General features: G+C 38.2%; 1 protein-coding gene across 7 annotated transcripts; it reads right to left on the minus strand.

Annotated features, from left to right (window-relative positions):
- Positions 1 to 554: 554 nt before the first annotated feature.
- LOC143271803 (uncharacterized) lies at positions 555 to 27,487 on the minus strand. Of its 7 annotated transcripts, none has more exons than XR_013048972.1 (5): positions 27,380 to 27,487; positions 3,736 to 3,823; positions 2,816 to 2,893; positions 1,613 to 1,665; positions 555 to 1,435 (listed from the first exon to the last, which is right to left on the minus strand). XR_013048972.1 is itself a non-coding variant. In XM_076563824.1 (5 exons), exons 1-5 carry the CDS (start codon positions 20,513 to 20,515, stop codon positions 1,429 to 1,431), a joined length of 243 nt encoding a protein of 80 aa, XP_076419939.1. In that variant the 5' UTR covers positions 20,516 to 21,150; the 3' UTR covers positions 555 to 1,428. The 7 variants fall into 7 exon arrangements, 2 of the variants coding, with proteins under 2 accessions (XP_076419939.1, XP_076419938.1); XR_013048973.1 differs by having other exon boundaries at positions 3,736 to 3,837; XR_013048974.1 differs by lacking the exon at positions 27,380 to 27,487 and adding an exon at positions 20,513 to 20,731 and having other exon boundaries at positions 1,613 to 1,660.
- Positions 27,488 to 27,494: the final 7 nt, after the last annotated feature.

Raw genomic sequence — 27,494 nt, forward strand, 5'->3', positions numbered from 1 at the left:
GGGATCTTATTGGCTAACAGCCTCAAAAGAAGAAACCCTTTCCTAGCATTGGACTTTTTATTTGTTAGCCTCTGATATCTAGTAGATTAGTGTTTCCTTGTTATAAGGCAGCTTCATTTTGACTCCCTTTATGTAAACACACACACACACACACACACACACACACACACACACACACACACACAGATGCTTCTATAGTTAGTTAGGTTTCCATATGACTTTTTCAAGAGGTGTTTATTATTATTTATGCCTCCCCATACTGCTCAAGGAAGGAGAGAGAGAACATACTAACCCGTTTGATGGGACCATTGGGCACATTGAATCGTTTCATTATGATAACCTTGTTTTAATTTGTTTACTTCTCTAAGGACAGATATGAATCTTTTAGCAAGATTGTAATCAACCTAAAGGAACATTTCAGTAAAGAGTTACTTATTTAATAGGTTTGTTATTTAATATAGAAATTATTTATCAACTATTTAATTTATTAAATGTCTTTCATTTATTAAGCATGCCCCTGGGAACTTGGGGGAAAGAATCACAGAATATACAGATTGATCATAAAACAAGTTTCCATTTGTGTACTTCAAATTCCAATGTTAGAATATAGGAATGCTTCCTCCAGATCCATGAGAAAACCTTAAACATTACTTCAAAGAATTTCTTTCCAAAACTTTAATAAAACAAAGGAGGGAGATATTGCAGAATAACCATAGGCTATCATGTGGAAAAGCTAGCTTTTAATATGTTAAAAGAATTGAAAACAATTGAGATTTTAATGACCTGTTCAGACATATAAAAGTAAATACACAAATAGGCCAGAATGGTTGTCTGGAGTTTACTTGTGTAAGATTCTAGGAATGCTGGGAAGAAGCAGCATCTGTCTTAAAAAGACAACTCTGGGGAAAGGTGGGTCAGTGACTAAGTGTACTTGTTGCTCTTGCTGAGGGTCCAGAGTTTGGTTTCCAGAACACACATCAGATAGCTTACAACTGAAAGTAACTCCAGTTCTCCAGTTCCTGGGGATACGATACCCTCTTTGAACATCTGCACACACATGGTATACACACATACTCTCAGGCATATACACAGATACACACACACACACACACACACACACACACACACACACACACACACACACAGAGTAAATAAATCCTTAAAGAAGGCACACTGTCAGCTAGCATGTGCTCACTGAAAGTGTGCAGTCTGTTGTGATGCTCTAGGCACATTTTCCATTCTTCCTGTATTGAATGTTGCTTTTTATCACTGTCACAGATGCCTGAAACAGCGCTCTGATAGAGAGGGGATTCTTCAAACTCAGTCTTGGAGGCTTCAGTCTGTGGTGGACTGCTCTGTTGTTTTTGCTCCTGTAGTGAGGCAGCACATGCTGGTGGGGAGTATGCCCCTGCAGCAAAGCTGCTAATCTCACATTCTGCATGAAAAAAAAAGGAAAGAAAGGCATCAACAAACCTTTCTGACACCCCAAGACCTAAGACACTCCAATCAAGCCCCACCTCTTAATGTGTCCACCAGAGACTAGGGACTGTGGGTTTGACACTGGGACTTTAGAGAGCATTCCAAATCCAGGCAACAGCGGTAAGAAACTTACCTTCTCCCAGCTGCATGTCTAGGAATTAGATGTAATAATGTCTTTTTTCTGCACTGTCAAAAAGACCAAATGAGACATCAAGAGAAAGTATCTTGTCTTGTCAGATTGCCTGGCATATATGGCTCTTAGATAAATATTTAAAGAATCTGAATCATATATTTGCCCAGTGTCTCTTAGAATAATAAACACTGAAAAGCCTGTGTTCCTTAAAACTGAATGACCTGTTGATTTATTAAAAATGTGTATTGTTAGAGATATAAAGTGACTTTTTACAGAGGTATGCAGTAAAGATTATAAAGATCTGAAAGCAAAAGTAAATGGCAGCTTGAATTATGACGTTTGAGACTAAAGGTGTTTTTTAAAAAAGTATTTGAAAGAATTGAATATTCCTCAGATCTTAGAAGGGGCATGCTGGTTCAATTATATTTTTGCTGCTGTGCACTGGGTTCAAGTCAGAGGTGTTAATGAGGCAGTGGGACCAGGTCCTGTGCCCATTGCATGAGTTGGCTGTTTGAAACCTGGGGCTTGCACAGGGACACTTGGCTCAGCCTGGGAGGAGGGGACTGGACCTGCCTGGACTGAGTCTACCAGGTTGAACTCAATCCTCAGGGAGTCTTTGCCCTGGAGGAGATGGGAATGGGGGGTGGGCTGGGGGAAGGCAGGGCGGTGTGGGAGGGGGGAGAACAAGAGAATCCGTGGCTGATATGTAAAATTGAATTAAATTATAAAATTTAAAAAACTCTTATAATAAAAGAATTGCATTAATATTGCAGGTAGCAAAGAAATCAATCAATTTAATCTTATAAATATGAAGCCAATGAGCCCACATATTATATAGCATGTACAGGCAACTCTGTAATTATACAGATAGAGCATATATGTTTGATTGTAACTTTATCCACTTTATGCTCTATTTCTATTTTATGTTCTACTTCAGGGGCTTAAGGTAGTGTATAACACACACGTGGTTTAATTATGAAATAAGATAAAGCACAATGTAAATAAAGCAGTAAGCTCGACTTAAAAAAAAATCAAGTACCTGGCCTGTCACTTTTGGGATGTCGGCTTGTTTTATTTTAGGAGAAACAGAATCAACTTCCTCTCCCTGTTTCTGTGGAGTACTGTTGGGAACCCAGAACTGCCTAGCTTGTGGCTCCTGAGACAACAATGCATGATAGAGTGGATCAGGCACACCTGGCTCACCTGTTCTATTACAATCCCATGGAGGCACGCTAGTGCAGATCTGATCTTGATGGACAGTGTTATTGTTCTGGAATAGCTCTATTTAAGAAATAGAATAAGTGAGTAGGAGTAAATGGCTACCTCAATGACGACTTACTGTAGTAAATGACCTTCCAAACAATGATTCTTTCTTATTTTGGCAATTTTATTTTTTTAACTGAAAAACAGCAGAATGTAATGTTCTTAATTTGTTACCTCGGGCATTTATTTAACAAACATTAATTGACTAGTTAGAAGATGCTAAGCAGTAGAAAGCAGAGAAGTTAGACAGTCCTGCACATGGAGTTTGGGTATTGGTTAGGAAATGCAGATGTTAACAGATCTTTAAAATAGTGTAGTCAGAACTCTGAAAACAAGGTGGTACTTCATCCAGGAGGCCTCAGGCTCACATAGGAAAGGATAATGTAGGAAACAATAGATGGTGTGAAATTGGTGCTCACCTGAAGGGAACACAGATAGCCAGTCCAGTTCCGGCCTAAGATTGCAATATATTGGCAGAGAGGCAAGTTGGAGTTAGACTGGTTTAATTAAGACACACTAAAGAAGTCTTAATCCTGAAGTCAGTGTGGAATAGTTGGAGAAATTCAATATGCTCATAACCGAGTTTTAGAAATATGTCTTCAACATGGGCAGTGTAGAAAAACATGCTGGAGTTGGGAGAGTTAGAAAACAGCCACAGAACTCACAAGGGGCAAACAATGTAAGGCCTAAACAAAACAACTGCTGTAGGCATGGAGATTTGAGAGAATGAATTGCACTATAGCAAAATAACTGTAATATTTTTTAATTAGCACAATTCCAAAGAAAATCATACTCTTTAGCTGTGATGCCCTTGTCCTGAGATGGCTCTTGTCATTTGCATCACCATGGTCAAAACTCACCCAATGCCTTCCAGCAGAAAAGCAGTTCTTCTTCCTCCTGGTCATTGTCTCATTCCCTTTGCTCTTGCCAACTTCATCAATTATGCTTCTGAAAAAGAAAATCTAGAGATAAGAAAAAAAAAAAAACCTTGATGCTTATCTCTTATTGAATTCTACAAGGCATCAGAAATCCAATGCTACAAAAATATAAACATTACCATGTTCCTATTATTGACCAAGAAATTCAAACTGGATTTAATATTTATGCCTAAAAATAAGAAATAAAAATAAAGGCAGAGGATATTAAGGATGATAATGACCTTGTAGTCAGTTGTGAAAGAAGTTCTAGGTATTGCATGTGATTTTTCAGATCTTAATATGATTTTGGAAATTAAGGAGATAATTATACAACATGGACAAATGCTGACAATCATTGGTGGGGAATATCTGGGGAGGGTCTCCACAGCATTTTAATTTTTTTTTACGTTGAGTTCTATTTAATGTGTTCTTAAAAATAATATAAAATCTTTCTAAAGTGTTCAGTGTTACTTTATGACAAATTTAGATTTATTTTAATTTTATTAAATTATGTGGTTAACTCATCGAGCCCCTGGATTTATGGCCTGTGAAATTCATAACATAAGTTTGCATTATATTATTTTAATGTCTTGAAAACAGCCTTAAGCATCATATCCCGCAGAAAACTATTTACATTAAGGACACAATTAGACTGAGTTTAAGATGACAAAACCAGTTCATTAGTTTCTTCCATCTGAGTAGCTCGGTTAGAGGGAAGGTAAAACTTGTGTATCAAATAACCGTCAACTTATTAGAAGAAACCATTTTATTTTGTCTAATTGTTTATCTTCCAATTTGTTTCCAATTATGTGATGTGAGCTATGATATCAATATGCTATTTGTTAGACTAAGAAGAATATATTTCTCAAAATAAAATAATTTTGGATCTTAGACTTGTCCTCATAAATCATTTAAATAGAATTCATTTTTTTCTTTTTTCTTTTTTTTTTTTTTTGGTTTTTCGAGACAGGGTTTCTCTTGTGTAGCTTTGTGCCTTTCCTGGAACTCACTTGGTAGTCCAGGCTGGCCTCGAACTCACAGAGATCCACCTGCCTCTGCCTCCCGAGTGCTGGGATTAAAGGCGTGCGCCACCACTGCCCGGCAGAATTCATTTTTTTCTAAGGGGATATTTTATTGCTATTTTTCAGGTCTTTATCACAACACATTTATAAAGCTATTTATTTATTTCTCTGCTAGAGGTAAATTTCAGTGCACGTCTTAAGACAGAGAGAAATGACAAGATCCATGCTTACTGAGGCCTGGAAAATGCAACAACCCGCAGCTCTCTATTTCCCAAATTTATGATCACCAATGGAAGCTAAGCAGCATCAAGACACAAGCAATGCTCAAGCTATGTGGAAAAGAAGATCCAGTCTAATTTACAAATTATATGGCACTAAATAAGCTGTGGGAACTTTTGCTTGGAGTTGAGAAAGGGATTCCTCATGGTAATAATCATTCATATGGTGATTTGGCCTCCAGAAAAGTCTACAGCATCGTTAACATGTGGTATGTTTTCAATATGTAACTGCATTACAGTACTGAAGAAATACAGTGCAGGTGCCCTGCAGACTTTTCCCTCAGGATTTCCTCTGAAGAAAGAAGTTCAGTCCACACCCCTGTATGATATCTTCTGCTTCCTCTCCCTCACCGAATATTTTCTGCTTTCCCACTCTGCTTTGACCACACTGACTCTCTTTCAGATCTTTGAATATATCAGGTGCTGTCCCACCATCAGACATTTCACTGCTTTTTTTCTCAGAATACAATTACCTTTAGGTGTTTTTTTGGCCTTTAAATCATTCAGGAAAATGAATGGTTTAACTCATATATTAGATCTATTCTGATAGCCACCATAAGGGAATATTAGGAGAACATTCTTTATATATAAAGAATACAAATATAAATTTATAAATATATAAGTTTATTTATTCACTTTACATTCAGCTGCCATTTCCACTCCCTCCTCTCCTTCCAGTCCCCCCACCCCCCAACACCTCTCACTTTGCTTCTACTGCTCAATCCACTTCTTTTCTGTTTAGGAAAGAGCAGGCCTCCCATGAATATCAACAAAATATGGCCTATCAAGTTGCAGTAAGTCTAAGCCCCACCCCCCCATGTATTAAGGCTTGGCAAGGCAACCCAATATGAGGAGTAGGAACTGTATTAAAGGGTCACAGCATTAGGAATGTTGAGAAACATTGGTCTAGTAGGAGATAAGATTGGTTCAAACCCCAAGTCTCAATCTGCTAGGAAGATGGTCATATTCAACTTAATGGATTTTGGGTAGGATAGGACTTGCTTGATCTTATTGCAAGTATCTCTTCCTGGATGCCCCAGTGCATAGACACTGTGCCTGGAGTGTCAGAGGCATTTAAATTCCTGTAGCGAGTCCATTTGAGGGCAGAAGTACTACACGACAAAGGGATGGAAACACTGGTTCCTGCAGACCCCAGTTATAGGAGTCATCAGCTTTCTGTTACTAGATAAGTCACTCCGAGAAGCTGTTCATCTCCCACAAGAGCACACACATTGACTGAATAAAATAATTATGTCATCTCTGCACAAAGATATAATTTTAGGTTCAAGACCAGCCTGGATAACAGAATGAGAACTTATCTCAAAAACATTGTCTATAGATTTTCATTTCTCTGTAACACTGGTCAAAAAGATTTAGCCAAGTGTATCTTATATAGTTCTTAGGCTATTGTGCCAGACAAGCACAGCTAAAATGGAGACATTAAAAACATTGTTGAAAATGCGCCAGAGACATTCAATAATCTAAAATTAGCTTGTTGTTTTCATTCTCCTTTTTCTCCTTTGATGTTAGGAACACAACCCACCTTGCTCTTGCTAAACAAGCCTTCTACCCCTGAACTAAGCCCCTAACCTTCAGTGCCCTTTCTTTAAAGCTTTTGGAAAATTTTTGCTTCTTTTTATGGACTTAGCTAGCAATCTTCTCTGGAATAACTACAAACAACTGATGCTCTTAACAGGGTCTGTATTAACAAAAGAATGGAGATCATGTCAGAACGTGTCTCACACACAGAGTCAAAAAGTTGAAAGCTCTTTGACTTCTTTTTGCAAGAAACTGGTTAGCTGGGGAGACCAATATTAAACCTCCAATGCTATTGATGTACAGTCAGGGAAAGAAATCAATTGAGGCCTTAATTGCATCCCACTTGGTACATTTGTTTGCATCATTGCCCTGGGGGTGGGAAGAAGAAGCTGACTTCAGGAGTTTTACAAAAATTTTTTAATAATTAATTCACCTTCTCAAAGGTGGTCAGGGCCTCACTGGATGAGCCAGACTCTGACGAAGAACAGCAACTGAATTACATATTGCTGTTTTGTGTAATCTTGACTGAATCTCCTGGTTCATCTTATGGTTTCTCTGCAGAATAGTGTTAGTATTAATAGTCCTGATGGGCACCTCTGTATTGCATTCTGGTTCTCTAAGTATATGGAAATGTCTGTAAAGTTGAATGCATTCTTCTTTTCAGGCTTAGGAATATCAGCTCATTATTTAGTTGAAAAATCTTTGAGGATTAATTAATATTTACAAAGATGTTGAAGACAGTATAGATACCATTTTCATTTTTATGCCTTATGGATCAAACTATGTAAACTGATGACTTTATTATAGTTAATATTTTGGTTAAAGTGTACCCACAGGTAAGTGTCTTTTATGGTGCAAGAAAACAGAATACCAGAGTTGGATTTTTCCAGAATTGGGATATTCCTATAAATCTTAGATTTATGTTTTTGACAAGGCTGCTAAGAAAGTAAGGTCTGAAGTAGGATAAAAAGTTATAAACATCAGAATAAAAACAATTTTTTTTTGTTTTTAAATTTGGTAGTTTCAAAATATGTGAAATGCCTTGAATAGCTCTGGTAATACAATCAATTTTTAGCAAAGTATAGGTAATTAATATTATGTTAAATATATTGTATGGACTTCCTTGATATAGTATGCCTATTTTCATTCAGCAAGGACTTGAGTCTGTTTAAAAGTATGTATGATGAAAAATAACTAAAATAAGTAAGTGAGAACAAGAGTAAGTATGGGTAGGAAAACAGTACCTATGGCAAAGCTGATATGCACAAATATGTGTGTACAAATCCTAGAGATTGGCATCAGTTTTCTCTGTGGCTCCCAGTGGCCAAAGAAAAGCATTTAGGATCAGAAACAACTGTTGACTTTTCTTGAGCTACAGCAAAGAAGTTATTGAGAAGAATTACCAAACTGGGTAAGAGACCTGGGAACATTTTCCTACAGGTATTCATGTATGCCTCAACTTTTGTTAACAGTAGGAGACTGTATATATGCTTCTTGGAGCACTTTGAGATATCCCTGGAGAAGTTTAGACATATTTAATAAAAATAACCCTTGAATGTCTGAAGCAATGTAATTTATGTTTGTAGATCTAGGTCATACCCTGTAAACTCAAACTATTTGGCCTGAAAAAATTATACCATTTGTTATATGACCATTGAAATAGTTTACAAAAGATACCCATACAATATTAATTAAATAGTAATAGAATCACCAGTCTTCCCTGGTGGATTCATTATAAATATTATGCTCTGATAACTTAAGACTATAGGAACACCGGACTCTAGTGTTCTGTTCATTTTTAATAGTTAAATTACTTTGTAAGATTCAAAGTAACCATTCCATTTTTAAAACCAAAATATGATACAAACAAACATTTGCTTTGTAGGCTCCTGAAAGAAAAATGTTAGCTGCTTGGTTAATGTAGTTACTTGAAAGAAGTAATTACAACTTTAGGTATTTCCATTTCTGGTTTTCTTACTTGTCCCATGACAAGGTAAAAGATGACTCATGAATATATGAACTCCAGGAAGAAAGGATTTGTTATCTTTTCCTGTTTTAAAAGTTGTTATATATCTAAAGGATTGACCTGTGTGTAGCACTCTGGAAGTAGCAAAGGCAGTGTGCCTGTAATAGAAGATATACCAACTTCCACTTAACAGTTAGTGACATAGACAGGCAAACCCCCTTTTTTGAAGATTCAAACCTTCATGTCTAACCATGGCCTTATTAAGACTAGAAATCAGTAATAAATCTTCGTAATCTTAGAAATATTAAACTGGATGACATCATAATTCAGACAACAGTATTTTCATTAGCTCTTATAACTAGTGGACTTTATAACCAAATTGGATACTTGTGATGGCAATAAAGGAAGAAAAATTGGTCAAGGTAGAAATGGCCACAGATACAAGTCAAGGCAATTCAGAAGTCACAAGGAGAAAGACTTCACTGTTGCCTTTCACAGGATTTCATTGACTCCCAGTCTACACAATCAAAAAGAATCATGAATGTGTAGTTCATTGACACTAGTGTTGGATGGAAAGAAGGATAGAATGATGATCCATGGACCAGCAATTTTCTTTTTGAAATACTGAATCCAAAACAACATTCAACAGCTACTGAATTGGACATTGGCCTTGCAGAGATGTGTGTCCAGGTCAGTGTGAGAGCCTATAGTATAATTTATAACACTCATGGAAAGCACTGTTTCGAGTAGATTATCGAAATATCTTTCCTCAGGATCCCATCTTTCACCATGAGCACTGTCCTTAATCTCCAAAGAAAGCATATTTTATTTGCATGTGACTTGGATATTATAAAGCCATTAAGATTAGAAAGGGTTCAGTAACCAGAGCAACTAGGAGAAGTGCCAGTGCCTTCAATTTAGCTGGAGCCTCTCTCCATTTGGAACAGTTTCAACAGTGAACTTGGCCTGCCTCACTGTAGCTTCTCACAAGAACTTCTTTTTATTTATCTAGTTTTCCTTAATGCCTTGTTGAAAACTGTGCTTTTCAGATTCCGTGGCAACGCATATTTGACCTGGTACATTGTCTTCTTTCTGTGTGACACATTTCCCTTTAAGTAAGCACTGTCTGTTCCCCAAGCAGCATCTTTACTAATTTCTTCCCTTATAAAAAGACTTCTCTGTATTCTCCCCTATCATTCTCTTCTTTTGAATAAGACCCAGTTGTTAAGCTCAGTGGTCCCAAGTTCACACACAAGTACATCACAAAAGACTTATCTGGAATCAAAATGCACATTTCTAACAGAAATAATATTGTAAAAGCAGTAGTTGGTTTTTCAAAATAAGAAACCATCTTTTACGTAGTTAGGACACTTTTTATTTGCAATGAAGGGGGATTTAAAACATGCCATCACTGAAACATTAGTAACTAAATAAGAGACATAATTCATGTTGGATAAGAAGTCATGATATATGCATTTAGAATTCGGTTTAATTAAAGGACTATGTGGGGAGGGTTGTAATAACTGATAAAGCAGTAAAGCCACTTCTTTACTGGTAATAAATGATGGGCTCTCCAGCTTCTTCTTGCAGTAAATGGGATTTAACACAGAGACCCACAGCTGAAGAATGTACAGATAGAGAATGAGAGACTTTGGAGCACACATTACTGATGTCCCTCCCTTCAAGCTTCAGAGAGCTCTGCAGAAGAGGAGGCAGAAATATTTTAAGAGCCGGAGATGACAAGTGACTCCAAGAGAACAGTGCCTTCCAGACTCGATAGGACTGATGCACATGTGAACTCACAGAGACTGTGGCAGGATGCACAAGACTTGCATGAGTTGAAGTCAGACTGGGTCCCAGCATTGAGAGGGGGAAATGAACATGGGGTCTTACCCCTAACCTAGAAGCTGTTTGCAATTGATACTGGCCAGCAAAGGGAAATCAGTTTCTCCAACGGAGTGTCACTGAGTATGCCAAACACATTCCAAAGCGGGGCCCATGCCCAGAAGCCCAGAAGTAGTTGGCTAACACAAAATAAGCCCCATTGTGTGTGTGTGTGTGTGTGTGTGTGTGTGTGTGTGTGTGTGTGTGTGTGTGTATAGTGTGTGTACTTTTTGTTTCATTTTGTTTTGTTTAGGCATTTAAAAAAAATCCTATTGGTTTTTTGCTTGATTTGATTTTTGTAGATTTTATTTTTTGTTTTTGTTTCTTGGTTTTTTGATTTTGAAGGAAAGAAAGAAAGAGAGAAAGAACATATAGTTGGGTGGGCAGGGAGGGGGGAGGTATCTGGGAGGAGCTAGATGAGGGAAAGTAATATGATAAAAATATATTATATAAAAATTCAATTAAAACAGAAATGATAAGGTCTCTCCATTTCTTGATGCAAATACATCTCAGCCATTCTGGTCTCTTGGATATCTGAATGGATTAAGGGAAAAAAATGAAGTTTCTCACACATTTTTTTCTTATTACTGTGTGTTTTACTCCTACACCTAGCCCCACGTTCCCAGAACAGTCCTATTCTGGTTTCCAGGAAGAAGAGAAATTGAAGAGATCCTCTTTGCATGTGTATCTTGTTATTTGTGACTTTCCTGAAGATCTAGAGGTGTCACTACAGGGACTGAACAGTGTCTGCCTGCCTCCCTGGCTCACTCATCACATTGCTTCTTCTGCCAAGCATCTCTCTGGACATACGGATCCCTAGGAAGTGCCCTCCCCATGTCCCTTCCTGTTAGGCCTGCCGTACCATCTCTGACAGAAGAGCCCTGCCAGAGGCTTGCCTTCCTGGCACTTGGCTCATCTCCTCAAGCTACACAGGTGGCTCTCCTCAGCTTCCTCCCTGGGATCTAGTCACCTTTCTGCAGCCTTGATTCTCAGTCCTGGGAATGGTGACTGCCTTTTGATCTCACTAGCTCCATGCACTGCCTTGTGTAGATTGTATATCCTGCCCACACTGTTTTGGTTGTGAGCCTAAACTTTAAAAGCTGAGCAATCTCTTCAGCCCTGTCGACACTTTTTAAAGAGTCAAGCCCTTTATTAAACTAAATAACCTTGCCCAATTCATGCATCTTCTGCTTCCAACCAGGATGGCAAAGCAGAGACTAGTTCTATCAAGCAAATAATTCAGGAATAATTCAGAAATGGAGTGAATCAAACTGAGCTCATGTGAGAATGCTTCTCTAGGGGATGCACATCTAACAAGTACGGTTTCCTGGGCTGCTGTGCATCATCATCTGTTTAGTAATTGGGCAATTAAAAACAGTAAATCATAACACTTAAAGAAAGTGGTGGAGAACCGGGCGGTGGTGGCACACGCCTTTAATCCCAGCACTTGGGAGGCAGAGGCAGGCGGATCTCTGTGAGTTCGAGGCCAGCCTGGGCTACCAAGTGAGTTCCAGGAAAGGCGCAAAGCTACACAGAGAAACCCTGTCTCAAAAAACCAAAAAAGAAAAAAAAAAAAAAAAACCAAAAAAAAAAAAAAGAAAGTGGTGGAATATGAATAAACATTGAAAGTCAGTACTAAGTGAATGCAGTCCTTCACATACATGATACCCAGAATAGGCAAATGCCAGAGTAAGACTACTGACTTCTGGGAGAAGGAGAATTAACCTCTTCCAGGGATTAGCATCCTTATTGATTGTTCAATGCAGAGTAGTCAGCCTTGAAACCACATGTGCATATATGGAATATACATAAATACATATATATATATATATATATATATATATATATATTCCATCATTGTATGGAGTCAAGGCAGCTCGTCAAATCCGTAGTTAAGAACAAAGAGGCAATAAATGCATATATGCTTATTATTCAACTCACCTTTCTTAAGTTCAGGACTGAATCCCAGGGAATGGTGATACCCATAGTGGGCTGGGTCTTCCTCTGTCAATTAATACAATTAAGGCAGTCCTCGACAGACATGCCCAGGAAACCAACTTGATCTAAACAATATCTCATTAATACTCCCTTCCTAGGTTACTCTAGATTGTGTTAAGTTGAGAAAGCTAACCATCACATTATTATTTCCTAAGCAATATAGTTCAGTTCGACTATTATTTAATTAACATTATGTTATACTAAGCATTTTTTAAAAATAGTAACTATTATAATATCTTAAAGTAAATAAGTGAGTTTGTATAAAGACTACTCTGTTTTCTGAAAAGAATTTGAGCTTCTGTGAACTTTGGACAGAGGTCTTGAAACTAATCCCTCCTAGACATGAAGGACAGCTGGGAGAAAAAGCTGCTTTTTTAAAACTTTAAACTGTTAAGTCTTAGAGCATCTATATCAGGTTAGTATACTTGTGTCATAATACAGCAGGGAAAACATTAAGATTCTTAACACACTCTAATACTCTCTGGTAACAATCACTCTTCCTTTGCTTGACAGCATTCATCCTGATGGTCCATCTGTGACTGCCTGAATACAGAGGAAGACAGACAGGAGGCATAAAAATAGTCTTATTTAAAATTTCCACTAACTATCCAGGCAGTGCTGCAGTAAAATTTAAGACCTCCAAAGGGGGAGTTCTTTAACTTGTGCTGCACAGTTTCCTGGTCCCATGCCTCCCCTACATCAGAAATTCACTGCTGTGATTGATCTCTTGGTGATAATCAACATTCAACACTGAACTATGGCACAAAATTTTCAATCTTAGATTTAATCTTTATTTGGGCAGATGAATGGAGAGAATATATTAGACACATGAAATCTCAATAGGGAACTGATCAAGAAATTCTTTGAGAAAAACATATCCTAGTGGGGAAAGAAAAAGAACTCAAGAAAATTCACCAAGTCAAACATATTGGCTTCAGTAGCAAAAAGCAAATCCATACCTGATGGGACAGGGAGGGCAGTCATAAAGAAAGGGAAACCTCAAACAGAACATGTTGAGTTGTTTCTAATCAATTGATTTCATAATTAAAAACACCAAACGACCCTTAAGAAACCAAGTCAGTTACAGTGACATGATTCCAATAGGCTACCTCTTAAAAAAGACCTGTTAAATTGGGTCCTTTGGCAATATTTATTGTCTTTTGAGAAGCAAATACAAAGTAACAAACATTGTACTTGGAACTCAAGCCTATGAGGAGCTCCTGAAACAATCATTGGGAAGGACTGCATACAGAAGAGGGCCAAGGGACCCGATGCCATGTTCCTGAGCATCCTTGTGCTGTCTGCTAAGATCCTGAGACAACAGAGTTCCCTCAGAACAGTAGCTTATGCCTTATGTCTTTTCAGAAAATGCTGTTTGGATAAGAGGGAAATTACCATCTGTTAAAAACTGTTAATTTGTTTTTTTTTTCAGTCACATCTAAAGAACTGTGGCTCGTTTGAAGTGATGAGGAGTTTGTAGAATTAAGAAGCGTGAATCAAAGGGGCATGAAGGTAATAGTGACCGAGGAAAACCATGCAGAACATTTAGTGAGGAAAGAAAAGAAATGGAGCTCTCATTTCTTGGGCACTAATGAATCCTTGTGAACAACAATGACAACAAAAACATCTGTGTTGAGACAGCTGTAGCAATCTGTCACTTCATTTTAAAACAGGATTAAAATATAAATCAAGTTTTCTTTGGTATAAGCAATGCACTAGTCCTGTAGAGAATTTTCTTATGTCATTTTAGATCAATCAGAAAATTAATTTTTTTTAAAGAGAAGTTATAGCGGTTCCATTTTATAATACTAATACACGCACATATAAAGGTAACAATAAGCTCTAACTTTAAAATACTTCGTAGGAGGCTCATCCTACCAGCCACTTGGACAACAATGTTTCTTTTTAGAGACAATCCAATACCCATCCAATCCTCAGTAATAAGAACTAACAATGTAAATCCATATAGTTTAATATAGCCAGTGAAAACCTTGGCTGACTTTGGATTAAAGTGGAATTTTTGCATTTTGGATGTTGTAAGCCATAGCATGTCTTGAATGAGATCAAATGAAATATTTCTGATTATGTGCTCTTTCAAAAGACAGACCGATTTTATATTCTAAATGCCTGAGCAGACAGTGAGGTCTAGAATTCTTAACAAAACCATTAACTGCAGATATTGGAAGTCAAATTTCAACTGTATCTTTTGAATTGAAAATTTATTTCATTACTAAGGGAGTGGAATTGCTGAACACCAGAACTTCTTCCTTGATTGTGACCCTGTATTAATTAGCTATGATTAAATAGTTCCTCAGCAACTGGAGTGCTTATCAGCTTTCTCCTTTGGTGAAAGAGCAGTACTAGAAATCTGTGTTATGATGTGTATTGTTTTGTTTTGATCACATTCCAGTGTAAAACAAGCCACTCAGCCAGATTTACATCAGCACTTCCTCTGGTGGCTGTGGGAAATCCAACACAAGCCAAAAATGTTGCTGTCTATTGCATTTTTTTTTGGCTTGCAGCAAGTGAATAAGATATATTTTGACTTTTCTTTTCCATACCATCCTCTGCTTGAAAATTTTTTTGAGCAAATAATGAAGCACTGGCATTTGATCATCCTCAGAAGCCCATTAAAAGAAAGACTGATGTGCGTGCTATATGAGTTCCTGAGTACTGCTGTTGTACAGCACCACAATCCAAGCACATTAAAAAGCAAATTCATTTATTTCCTAGAAGTCCAATAGGCTCAAAGTCAGAAACCAATGTGCCAAGGCACTATCATACTCCTTTTGAGACCCGATGGAATGCATCTTTCCCAGGCTTTGTCTGGCTTCTGGTCACTTGCCAGCAATCGCTGGCACTCCTGGGCTTACATGTACATCACTCTTACCTTTTCCCATCTGTGGTTTGTGGTGCTGTACCAAGTGTCTTCACAGTATCCTTCCCCCAAATGGAAATGTCCCCTGTCTATTGTCCTCCTTTTTACAATGGTACAAAATAACATTGGATCAGGCCTACCCTAAGATCTCATTTTAATCTGGTGACCATTGAGGTAATGTTTCTTTTAAAGGTACATTTTAAGCATTCCATGTCAGAACATCAGCCTATATTTAAGGACACACAACTCAACTCCTATAAGTTATAGACATATGTTTCAGAATAACAACAAAGTCCAAGGTACTCTGCCAAGATTTATGGAATACAGCCTCTGATGTATGCTTCACGGAGGCAGGCTGTAAGACATGGACAGAAGGACAGGTGGCTGTCCTCTGGGTGACGGCACTAGAACTGATTGGTCACTCAGCTCCCTTATCTTCCTGATTGGATCCCTGCCAATGATCCCAATCACCTTTTTATCAGCCAACAATGCTCAGGCCTCATTATTCTTTTTGCGGAGTTGAGCTGAGTCTTTGTTAAATGATGGTGGTTTGAGACTAAGTGAGAATATTTGAGTTGGTAAATATTTGAGAATTTTTGGCCTACATACAGGCCCTGTCATGTGCCAACTTAAAAGGAGACAGGCCAGAAGGAATTCCATGTAGAGTTCTTGAGTATATGGACTTCTTTTCTGTTTGCTCCATTGACACTACTGATGGGCTGCATTCTGATTTGTGTTGTTAAACTTTACATGAGTTTCATACCTACAAATTACAGTCATATTTTGTTGTATAAAATAGTACTGTTCAATATTTTGTAACTGAGAAGGAGGGCCACAGGATTTAAAACCAGAATTGTCCCCACTTTCCTGTTTGGGAAGAAACTAAAGCACAAATCATTGTCCTTTTGCACTAAACACTTACAGTACTTATTGTCTGAAATGGTTCTTTGAAGGCTACCTCAGCTCTTTGTATTATCTATATCTTATTTCAAAATGATGATGTGTGGATGTCTGGGAGACAAGAACAAAGCCCTATTGTAATTCTTTTTTTCTCCCTATTGCTGTTCTAATTGACTCTAAAATACTCTTCTCTGGGTACCTCCTATTTTAATATCATTGACCAGGGGATGTGTCTTGTAATCTATGGATTGTTTCCATCACCATCATAGCTGTCATTACCTGCACATGGGTAACTTGTTCCAGGGTTTCTTTGTGTAGCTTTGTGCCTTTCCTGGAACTCGCTTTGGAGACCAGGCTGGCCTCCAAATCACAGAGATCTGCCTGCCTCTGCCTCCCCGGTCCTGGGATTAAAGACATGCACCACCACCGCCCGGTAGTAACTTGTTCTTGACGATGAATTTTACTCAAGTTGTGGGCATTGACAATACTCCACATCTTGAATTTAGTTGCCTCTTGACATCTCTATAGGAGAAATAAATTATAACTCAAAAATGAAAGAGAAGTATTCTTGTTCCTGTAAAGAAAAAGAAGTAAAGAACAATGCATGAGTTTCATAACAGTGGAGCAGGTATTAATGAAAGCAGTGATAGTCATGATTCCAGTCTGTCCTGGAAAGCAAGACCCAAATGCTTCACAGGACCTTGGGAAGAATGAAAGGCACAGTGGCAGAAGCTTTGCAGCACTTTGTGTAAAAATGTGGCGGAAAACATTCCTAATCACATGCCAAGAGAAGCCACTGAGGCAAGTAGTCATTACCAATCAGTTACAAATAAAGATAAAGACACAATGAGGTGAGAGCTGGTGGGACTGAATGCTTGCACATACCTTGATATTGTGCTACCTGACAGGTGCAGGTGTTTCACCTTTTATGGCTGATGTAAAAATTATCTCGGGCCATGTATGGTGGCAATACTTAAGAGGCAGAGGCAGGTGGATCTCTGAGTTCAAGGACAACCAGTCTACTAAGTAAGTTCCAAAATAACTACACAGAGAAAAGCTATCTAAAACAAACAAACAAACAAACAAAAATACAGTGTCATCTTATAACTAATGGCATCATCGATCCAATAAAGTATGGCATTTCAATGCCATCTCCATGAGTTATTTCTTATAAATCTTAAAAAAAAAGTAAATATTTTTGTTGGTTGCATCAATTTTACTAATTAAATAGAAATACCCCTTGTTATTGTGGCTGGGGCAGATGGAAGCTGGCTTCATATCGGAGAGTGAGAGAATGCATTCTGTCCTTGATTGCAAGTATCTTGAAAATGAGGTTTATGTGCATTAATGAATTAGAGAAGGTGACTGGCCTGAGAGAAAATAAAAACACAAATTAAACAGAAATGACTCACTTGCCCACAGAGAACAGTGCAGAGGTTTTTTTGGGCTACTCTTCCTTCTGCTCACACCCCACTTCACTTAGTCTTCTGAATGGATGCATTTTTGCATTATTTTGAAACAGAGAATCCCATGGCATTATAAGACAGCTACTTCTTGACATGTTATTGTATTGTAGCTAGCACTCATGTTTCTAAGGAACTTTCCTTGGTCACCATTTTTTTTGTGTGTGTGTTTGCTTTGTCGCCCCATTCCTTGTGTATGCTGAGGGAAGATTTCCTGCCCACACTCCTTTTGTTCCCTTTAGGTTAGGATGTAATTTGTAACTCATGGTTTCATGTGTTGCAAGTTTGGTCCTCATTGTGTAATGTTGAGAGGTGATAGGTCCTGTTCAGAGGTGGGGCCTAAGAAGATCATTAGGCCACTTCCCTCCAAAGGAGTTGAGACAGTTCTGTAGAACACTGAGCTAATTCTTGAGAGTATAGGTTGTTTTTCCTCTGGCTTCTAGTCCTACCCTGTCTTTCTTCCTTGTTTCCTCCATAATGAATCCACCCTAAGGCTCTATTGCCTGAGAGGTCCAGAATAGGATTCCTGCCATTTGAATCTCAGCTTCTAAAACTGTGAACTAAGTAAATCCTCTTTATTTAGAAATTCCACATCCTCAGGTATTTTGTTATAGAAATGAGAAATGAACATAGACACCCTGTTGCTAGTAAAAATTTCAGTTCCTTAAACTACTATAGAAGAACTTGTATTCACATTACTTTTGATGAAATATATGTTAATTTCGTGTGTCTTTTTATGAAACTCATCAAAAAGTTCACTGTTAAGTATTTATTTATGCATAAAATAAGATTGAATTGATATTTTTCATATGTAGTGTGTATATCAGTTACCTATACAATATATTCCAGGGTCTGAAGCAACTACATGAATTGCATATGATTATCGATTCCATTGGTATAAATTACATTTTCATTATAAAATAACTGAGGCCCAAAATGCTTACATAAGCACCATGTGGCAGATTAAAACATTCTGGAACCCATTCTGTCACCTGCTATGAACATGCCTTAAACATTTTATATGTTAAATAAGAAGTAAATTCTTAGTTAATTAAGAACACCTAATTGATCAGATTCAGGATGGAACTTTATAGCAATAGTAAGTAGAGTAGTATTACCCTTGCTGAGGCCCCCTTTTATGTATGCAGTGGAATGTGCTGGGTGTTTTTATGAGTATTCAGTGTACAGAACAACTCATAAGGATCAAGATCTTTTTATTTTATAAATAAGGAACTGGGACATCGAGTCTTAAGTAGTTGACCTTGGTTTACAGAATGAGTCACTGGAATCAGGAATTAGACCCATGCTGTCTGTCTCCAGTCCATTATGGGCAATACCCTCAGAATCCAGCTTCTCATATCACACTGGAGAGTCTAGGGGAGCCTTTGGGAAGTGCATCAGAGAACCTCAAGAGGGAAAGTCCTGTGTCCAGGCTTTAGGAAGTTAGGGCTTCATGCACTCCAGGGATTCTTTTCTTTTCTTTTTTTTTTTTTTAAGAGCAGGAAATAATGGGTTTTACTATAATGGGTCCATAGATATGCGATTGTACTGTTTTTCATATTCACAACCTCAGCCCTATCATTCATTCTCTACCCAATTGTATACCTCATTCACCCTTCAAATTTCTCCCTGTCTGTCTCTGTGTCATATATATTTGAATACACGTGTATACATTCCACATATGAGAGAAAATGTGCAATGTAATTTTTTCTCCCACTACTGTCTGTTGCTCCCTCTTTAGATCTCTTCGTCTACCCCACTTGGACCCCCCTCTGCTTTCATGTCACACACTTTTAAATCTAGATTCCTTACACACATTGGCATTTCTGATCTAGAAAGGAATAAAAAGGCAGCTGTTAGTGTAGGGTCACTTCCAGATCCTCTGTTCGGCTTCCTGGCTGTACAATAACAGACTTTAGAACCTTACCTAGAACCTGGAGGTGACCATCAATTCCCACCATTCTTGTTTCACATAATATTCCTCATCCTTCTTTCTCCACTCCAAACATTTATAATACAAACTTCCCTCCTCCTTCTCCCAAACACACACACATACACACACACACACACACACACACACACACACACACACACACACGCACCCACATCTCATATTCACTTGGATACACTATAATCCCCGGCATACTCCATCCATTCAATACACAAATGTGGTTTCACTTTTCTTCTTCCAAGCCTCAGCTCATGATATTTTTAATATCTGGAATACTCCTGATCCAAAAACTGCCTGCTTTACCTCAGTGTAGTTCCTCATGTCCAGTCACCCTAGGAATATTTCCCTCACTCTTACCCTAAGTCTTTACTCAGCGCCCCAAAGCTGGGATAGGCATCTCTATACTCTGGCATTCATGATGATTCTCTGGCTTCTGTTATGAACCTCTTGACTGTCTGCTTGGGGCCAAAGGTGGTTTATCAGCTCCAGGGCTGACAAAGCCCTTGGCAAGTATGCAGTGATTAGGGGATTGAATGTATCAGTGAAGTGGAACAAAGCTAGAAAACAATGATCACAGTCATGAAGTTCCCTCGTCTCTAGCTAGAGTTTTTCTCAGGCATGAGAAATTACAGACACCCATTGTGAGATGTCCCCATTTTTTCTACTCCAAGAGATCTACAGGAAAGGCTTCAAATGAAGAAAGACAGAAAGGCCAGAGCAGATGTGAATAGCACTGGCTGTCCTAAGGAGTAATAGAGGTATAGATCTCTGCCTTCTATCCTGCAGGCTGCAACCAGGGTCAGGCAAGAAACTTACTTAACTTAACATGACGGACACATACCATTGTGGTTTCCAAGGGACCACCCAGAAATTCTGTGTCCTGTGGGGAAAGACATTTCCAAGTGTGTTGAAAATGACCAAGGAGATGAGGAAATCCGTAGAGATGCTGGAAGTTGCATAGCAGAATGCTCTGAGGTTTGGGGATGAAAGTTCATATAACCTTCATGTCAGCCTCTCTTCCACTGCTTGGCAGAGCATGAAAGACATTTTTTTTACAAGGACTTTTACAAGTGGATTGATGTTTGACTAAATCTGACTCTGGCCTGTGCTGCCAATTTCCCTGCCTACTCATTGTGGGGGCTGTGGAGTGCTTCTAACAAAGACTAAAAAGGTGGGGTTGCTCAGAGTGTTATGATAAATTGAGAGCACACTAGGAAAACCCTTGGTTGAATATGTCTTTCATAGTACAAGAAATAGCTGCCTCTTCTTAGTTAGGAGGAAAGGTTCTGAACAAAAGGTTGGTGTCTGGCTTTGAATGTGAGCTCATCCTTTGGCTGTGCATGGAGTCTTGAACAGGTTATTCAACTGCCCACCTGTCAGTTTCCTCATCAACGTAATGGTGAAGCGATGCTTATTTCACAAGGTCATTATGAAAAATAACCAAACTGGCATAGAGGAGAAGTAAGGTTCTGTCCGAGGCAGAGTCTTTTCAGAGTCTTTACTATTTAGCACAACAGTTCTCAACTTTCCTAATGCTGTGACCCTCTAATACAGTTCTTCAGGTTGTGGTGACCCCCAGTCATGAAATTATTTTCATGGCTACTTCATAACTGTAATTTTGCTACTATTAGGAACTGTAATGTAATATCTGTGTGTCTTAGTCAACCCCAGCGAAATGGTTGTTGAACCCTGAGGTTGAAAACCACTGATTTAGCCGTTATGAAGAACCTGCTCTAGTTTCTTAAATTGTTCATTAAAAAGTATGATTTCTCACTCAGTAAATTTCATCACAATTTTAATTACTGACAGAATAAAGTGTTAGAGTATTAACATATTTCTAGTAAGTATTTTACAAAAGCTTCAGTGTGTCATGACCCTCACTGGAGAGAGGGACAAGCGTGGTTGGCAGTAAGTTCCTAAGGGAAGTTAATTCTGAGTGGCACCTCGGACAGAGTTGATGGCAGGGTAAGTTGTCATTGAGGATTGACTTTGCTAGACTGACAATGCATTCCTTGAAACATTATAGCATAGCTAGCTAGCTTCCATAGGTAACTCTTAAACCAGGTTAAAAAGAAAAAGAAATTCTGCCAGCCCGCTTCTCAAGTGTCAGATCTTCACTGCCATGTCAGTTCTAAGGAACTGAAACCTCTATAGTAAAACCAGGAAGTGTATAATTTTACAAAGGTCACAAATTATTTCTGTGGTCAGTCACTTTGAGATATGCTTTGAAATCAACTGGGAGTTTTTTTTTTTCCTCCCCTGATGCATTAATCATAGTTTGAAACCAGCAAGTACAGCAGAGGTTATTTGTCCCATAGGTAAATTATGCCCATAGCTAAGGTGTGAAGAATAGTGTTCTATTGTGTAAGATGTTTTCATTGTCTTTCATTCATTTAGTGGTTTTCCTTGGAATTTCAATCAGCCTTTGATACTGATGAAATATCCATTTTTTTGTGTGCCAGAATATGATTGAATGAAATGAAGACATGATTGCTCCAAGGTATAGTTGAGGAAAAGATTTTATTGTAGATATGAGGGAGAGTACAGCCAGAGGCATCTGGAAGAGTCCAGACTGAACTGGGCCATGACAGGAGAGACAGGGGGCAGAGCAAGGGAGGAAGAGAAGAGAGAGAGAGGAGGGAACCAAGGAGAGGGACAAATAGCCAGGAGCAGAGGACCAAGACAGAAACCAAGAGAACCAAGAGAGAGCCAAGAGGGCAAAGAGAACTGAGAGAACACATGGCCCAGTTGAAATGGCAGATTTTTAGAGGAATCAGAAGCTTGGGGAAGGGAAGTAAGCCCCTCAACTTTCAAGGTTAGAGTAAGGGGTAGGCGGAGGGGAGCCACAGCAGTGAGTGAGCTTAGAGGCCAATGGAGCACTTTAGTTTGTTAATAGCAGCACAGTTAGACATTCGTCCCGAGTTTCTTTGGGACCTGACAATGATGAAAATGGTCTGTGAATTGGATTCCTCACTTTGTTGCTTTCTGATTGGCAAAGACTGTTTCAGGCTTTCCATTTTTCATGTTTAATTAGCACAACAATAATACAAAGAAGGAGCTTTTATTACCTCTTCTGAAATGAGTGCCAAAAGATTTGCCCAGAGTCACGACACAGTGTAAGCACTGAGATTTGAACACAGATAGTCTGATTCCTAAGGTTCTTTAATCTTAAGCATTTGAAGGACAATTATTTTGTGAAATAGTTCTTATTTATACATTGTATATCCAGCAATATAAACACACGCACACACACTTCTTTAAGTTTTGTGAGAGGGAATCAAACAGGCAATAACAGTGATGTTAATAGTTTAAGGCTGTTTGAGAACCTAACACCCAAGGGTACCTACCTATAAGAAGAAATCTAAACATGAGAATTAATTGCACCATAGTTAAGCTTAGGCTTTGAAGCCAGACTGTGTGCATTTTAATCCTATGCATTACAGGGTGACAGCTACGGCCATATGATCTTGGCACAATGGAGTTTAATTTCCTTCTCTAAAATGAGGTAATGTTGCTGGCCAAGACATACAAGTATTATGAGAATTAAGGTGATAACCAAGTAAATTATGAAGTGCACAGTTAGTAAGCTCTTAGAACACACTTGTATGAATGAAAAAGTAACATCCAGGTCTCTTTAATCTGATAGACTAGTACTACTAATGTCATGCATGATTGTGTGTGTGTGTGTGGTGTGTGTGTGTGTGTGTGTGTGTACATAAAGGCACATGTGTGCACACATGTATGTAAAGGCCAGTAGACACATTTGGATATTTTTTCTCAATATATATATATATATATATATATATATATATATATATATATATATATAAAGAGAGACAGAGATAGCGTCTTTCTCTGGTCCTGAGCTCGGTAAGTAGGCTGGGCTCGCAGGTCAGAAGCTCCAGGGATCCACCTGTTTCTGCCTTTGTAGGATGGGGACTATAGGCACATGCCACCATATCTGGCTTGGTTAATGAGGGGTCTGGGAATAAACTCAGGGCCTTATGGTGTGCCTCAAGAACTTTCTGAGTGAGTTTTGTGCCTGGCCCCTGTTAAAGCATCCCTGACTAGGCTCACACAGCCCAGACCAAGAAGTGTTCAGTTATTAGTCTGTCAGAGAATCCATCAGCTGCTCATCTGTGTAATAACAGCCTCTTGATAAAATGAAATAAGGATGAAAAAATTTTATCTTATTTATTTCACTAATCTTCTTCCTCTCTCCTCTAAAAATATTTCTATGAGATCTTGTCTACTTATTGACTTAGAGAAGCAGAACATAATACCTTATATAATCATACAGTTCAAAAATAGCCTCGAGGGCACGTTGCTTTGCTCCATTTTCCTTCCCTTCCATCTTTTCCTCAAGGTATATATGTTCCACGACCATATTTAGTTTAAATATTAAACTCACAGTTCAAATGATCTAGATTTTTAATATCATGAAGGGAAAATTCCCTGACATGACTTTTGCTTGCTGTTGATAAGTCATTTGGGAATTTAGAAATGACAGTTCACGTATGTTTGACTCATCTGAGCTGCCCTGGGTGAAAAAAAAATGAAATGACAGTGTGACCATTTTAGTGATATCTTGGCAATATTTGACCCTGATGGAAGACTGTGTCAGTCTTCAGATATCTAGTACAAATAGCTGTCACACTTCTCACCTAGGCTTCTGTCACCTGGATTGACAGGTACAAGAGAAAACCTGCGATGCTAAGGATGAGTGCTGTTCATGAGGGAAGTAAAACTTTGAATAAGAGACTCAAGTTCTCTGAGTAGGAACGCTGTCACCTGTCATCCCAGCCAAGGCAGCTCAGGCACAATTAAGTTGGGGGATTCTTACTTCCTTGCCATCCTTTCTTCCCTTCCCTTCCGGCCTTATTTCCTTTACTTTGTATCACAGTGGATTGTATTTGTTTCTGTCAATCTCTGTTTAAATTGATAGCTGGTACCTGCTTTAAAATTCACTGATGGTGACGTTGGGGAAAAAAGTCTTTTACTAACATATATCTGCAACTCACTAACACACCTGTGCTTCGTAGAGGATCATAGTGGTTAATATTGTCAACCTGACAAGATTTAGAATAACTTAGGGAGCAAATCTCTGGATTTGCCTGTGAAGAAATTTCTGTACTGGGCCAGTTGGAGTAGGAGACTGACTACACCCTAAGCAATGTAGTAGTACCATACTATGTGACTGAATAAAAACCAGAGCGGAAGCTGACCGTCAGGTTTCATCCCTGGCTTCCTGTCTCAGAATCAATGTGACTGCTGCCATTATGGACTGCACCCTCAGACTGCAAGTCAAACCCTTGCTTTTTATTGGACATTTTCTCACATTGACAAGAAGAGTAATTAGCACAGACCCCAAAATCATACTGTAAAATTTGCAGGCAACAGAGGATTTCTTCTGGTGCAGGGATTCTTGTTCAATGGATTCACACCCTATCTGGCATTCCTCATTGGACTTGTTTTTCAGAACATACAGAGCTTATGTGATTATTTGGAAGATAAACATACCAAAAAGAGAGCACAGACTCATTTGTTTAGTTGTTCAAAACTTACTGTGTACACAAAACACAGAACAGGCAAAAGTCCCAGTTCCCAAGCAGCTTGTTCTAGCAATAAAATGAGTGGGACAATTCCTTGTGTTAAAGAATATGCTGACTTTTTATTTTTGACTATCTCTTTCAGAGAAACAGATATGTATGTATATATACATTGTTATCATGGTGTAATTTCTATAGTGAAAATCTGGAAACAATCTAAACATACATTGATGAGCTATAGGATATAGTAGCTGAGTTTTACAAGCCAAATCAAAGTTGGCAGCACTATGCTACTATAACTCAAGATAAAGATTGTATGTTGAGTAGACCTGGAAACAAACACTGGCTCCAGACTGTCTGTTCTGTTCTCCTGGAACAACAGGTAAAATCCCAGCTGCTAAGGGATCTCCAGGCTTGGGTGTTCCGGTCTTCTGGGTATCTGACTTCTCTGGAGCCTACTGAGGGGTATGATATCACCTTCCAGAACAGGACACTGAGTATACTGACTTCCTGGAGTCAGCATAAGCCAGCAAAGTCTTCATTGATTTCCAGCTTCACAAAAATAGTGAGAGAAATGGGTAAGTTGTTTTATTCTAAAGCTAGCGAAGTTTTGCACTCATTCCTTGTGCTGTGATGAAGCATGAGCTTCCGATGATACCTTGGAGGCCCCTGGTTGAAATGTTCCTTTCCTAGAGACCTGCATGGACCCCTGACTTCAAGAGACATTATCTAGTTTTCTGGACTGGATGTGGTTGGGATGGAGACAGACATTTATTCTGGAAGTCTAGAGATGGCCTTGGGGACACTTTGATCTTTTCCCTGTCAGCTTTTTCTTTTGGTTCTTTGACCATTTTCATTCCAAGCTATTCTTTTAGCATTGTTTTTATTTGTTTGTTTGTTGTTGTTGTTTTGTTAAATTCTGCACAAATTTTAATTTTGATGTTACAAATTAAAATAAAATAATACCTTTTTTTTTTGCAAAGTTTTGTTTTAAGGCCTTCATTTCTGAGGGGACCTTAGAGTCAGCACAGGATATGCACAGACACCAGATTCTCAGGATGGAGATGTATTTGCTCCAGAAGGACAACTGGGCTGGCTTTGCCTGATCCAGAGGCAGCTGCTTATCCTTCTGGTGCAAATAAATCTCCTTTGTGCTGAGACTCTAGGGTCTGGGTATGTCCTGCGCTGACTCTGAGGCCCCTTCAATGACTTTTTTTTCCTTTTTGACATACTTTTCTAAAGCTTACTTAGAAACTTAAAAGTTGTGACATGACTGTTTCATTGAGAATTTTTTTCACTTTGCTGAGGAGGTAAGTGCTTTTAACCAAAGGAGGCAAGGACTGGGAATATGTGTGAGGAAGAATTCTTCATTAATATCTTCACACTTGCCCTTTCTACTTTTTTAAAACAAAATAAAATAAAACAATTGTAGTGGATCTACATTGTGAATTTGTATGCTCTAAGTAAAAGGAATAAATTAACTCTATGTGAATCCTGGAAATACTGTTAGTTAGAAAAGAAATTATAAGAAATAAATATGGTAACATACTATTTAAGCAAAAGTCTTAACATAAAGTTAATTTATATGAATATACATATATGTATTTCTACATATGTATACAAACTTATAAACTCTGTAACAATCACTTTAAACTATGGAAACATTACTTTAAAAATCACAGGAAAAAGATTGGGAAATTTATATGCATATTTTGAAGTTTTTGTAAGTGAATAAATACTAAAATTTTAATTATATTTTTAAAATATAAATATATATAATTTTAAAATATAAAATATATTTTAAAAATTAAAATAATTTTACAAACAAAATATTTTAAGAGAATTAAGCCACTGTTGTGACATTGAAAATAATAGACATACTTTCATACCCATATCAAAATATAATTTATGGAGTAGTTCAAAGTTCAAAGCCATTTTTGAGGAACTTTAATTCTTGTATGTGTAAGTTTTTGCACTTAAGTCATCTTTCATGTTTCCCCAAATATCCCATCTTTTAGATATCTGTAGTGTCAGGACTACGATGAATCAAAACTCAGTTTTATTCTTGATTTTGTGTGTGTGTGTGTGTGTGTGTGTGTGTGTGTGTATGTGTTATGGCCAGTTAAATGTTGAATCAAGCAAAATAAGGCCCTACTCACTAAAAGAGTCCTCACAGTTGTCTTTGAGTCCAGGATTCCTGGGAAAGGCTGAATTCACTCCTGAGCTGTCTTGCCCAGCAGAAGAGAAAGGCTTGGAGCTGTAGTTCTTTTTTTT

This window comes from Peromyscus maniculatus, chromosome 2 (assembly GCF_049852395.1).
Source record: "Peromyscus maniculatus bairdii isolate BWxNUB_F1_BW_parent chromosome 2, HU_Pman_BW_mat_3.1, whole genome shotgun sequence".
NCBI classification, from domain to species: domain Eukaryota; kingdom Metazoa; phylum Chordata; class Mammalia; order Rodentia; family Cricetidae; genus Peromyscus; species Peromyscus maniculatus.

What these genes read in the sequence shown, in the direction of transcription:
- LOC143271803 (XM_076563823.1), bottom strand. An exon ending in TTTCTGCTGGAAGGCATTGG is followed by an intron (nt 2,894 to 3,735) that starts GTGAGTTTTGAC and finishes TTTCTTAAATAG; the next exon opens with AGCTATTCCAGAACAATAAC. An exon ending in ATGGGATTGTAATAGAACAG is followed by an intron (nt 1,436 to 2,815) that starts GTGAGCCAGGTG and finishes TTTTTCATGCAG; the next exon opens with AATGTGAGATTAGCAGCTTT.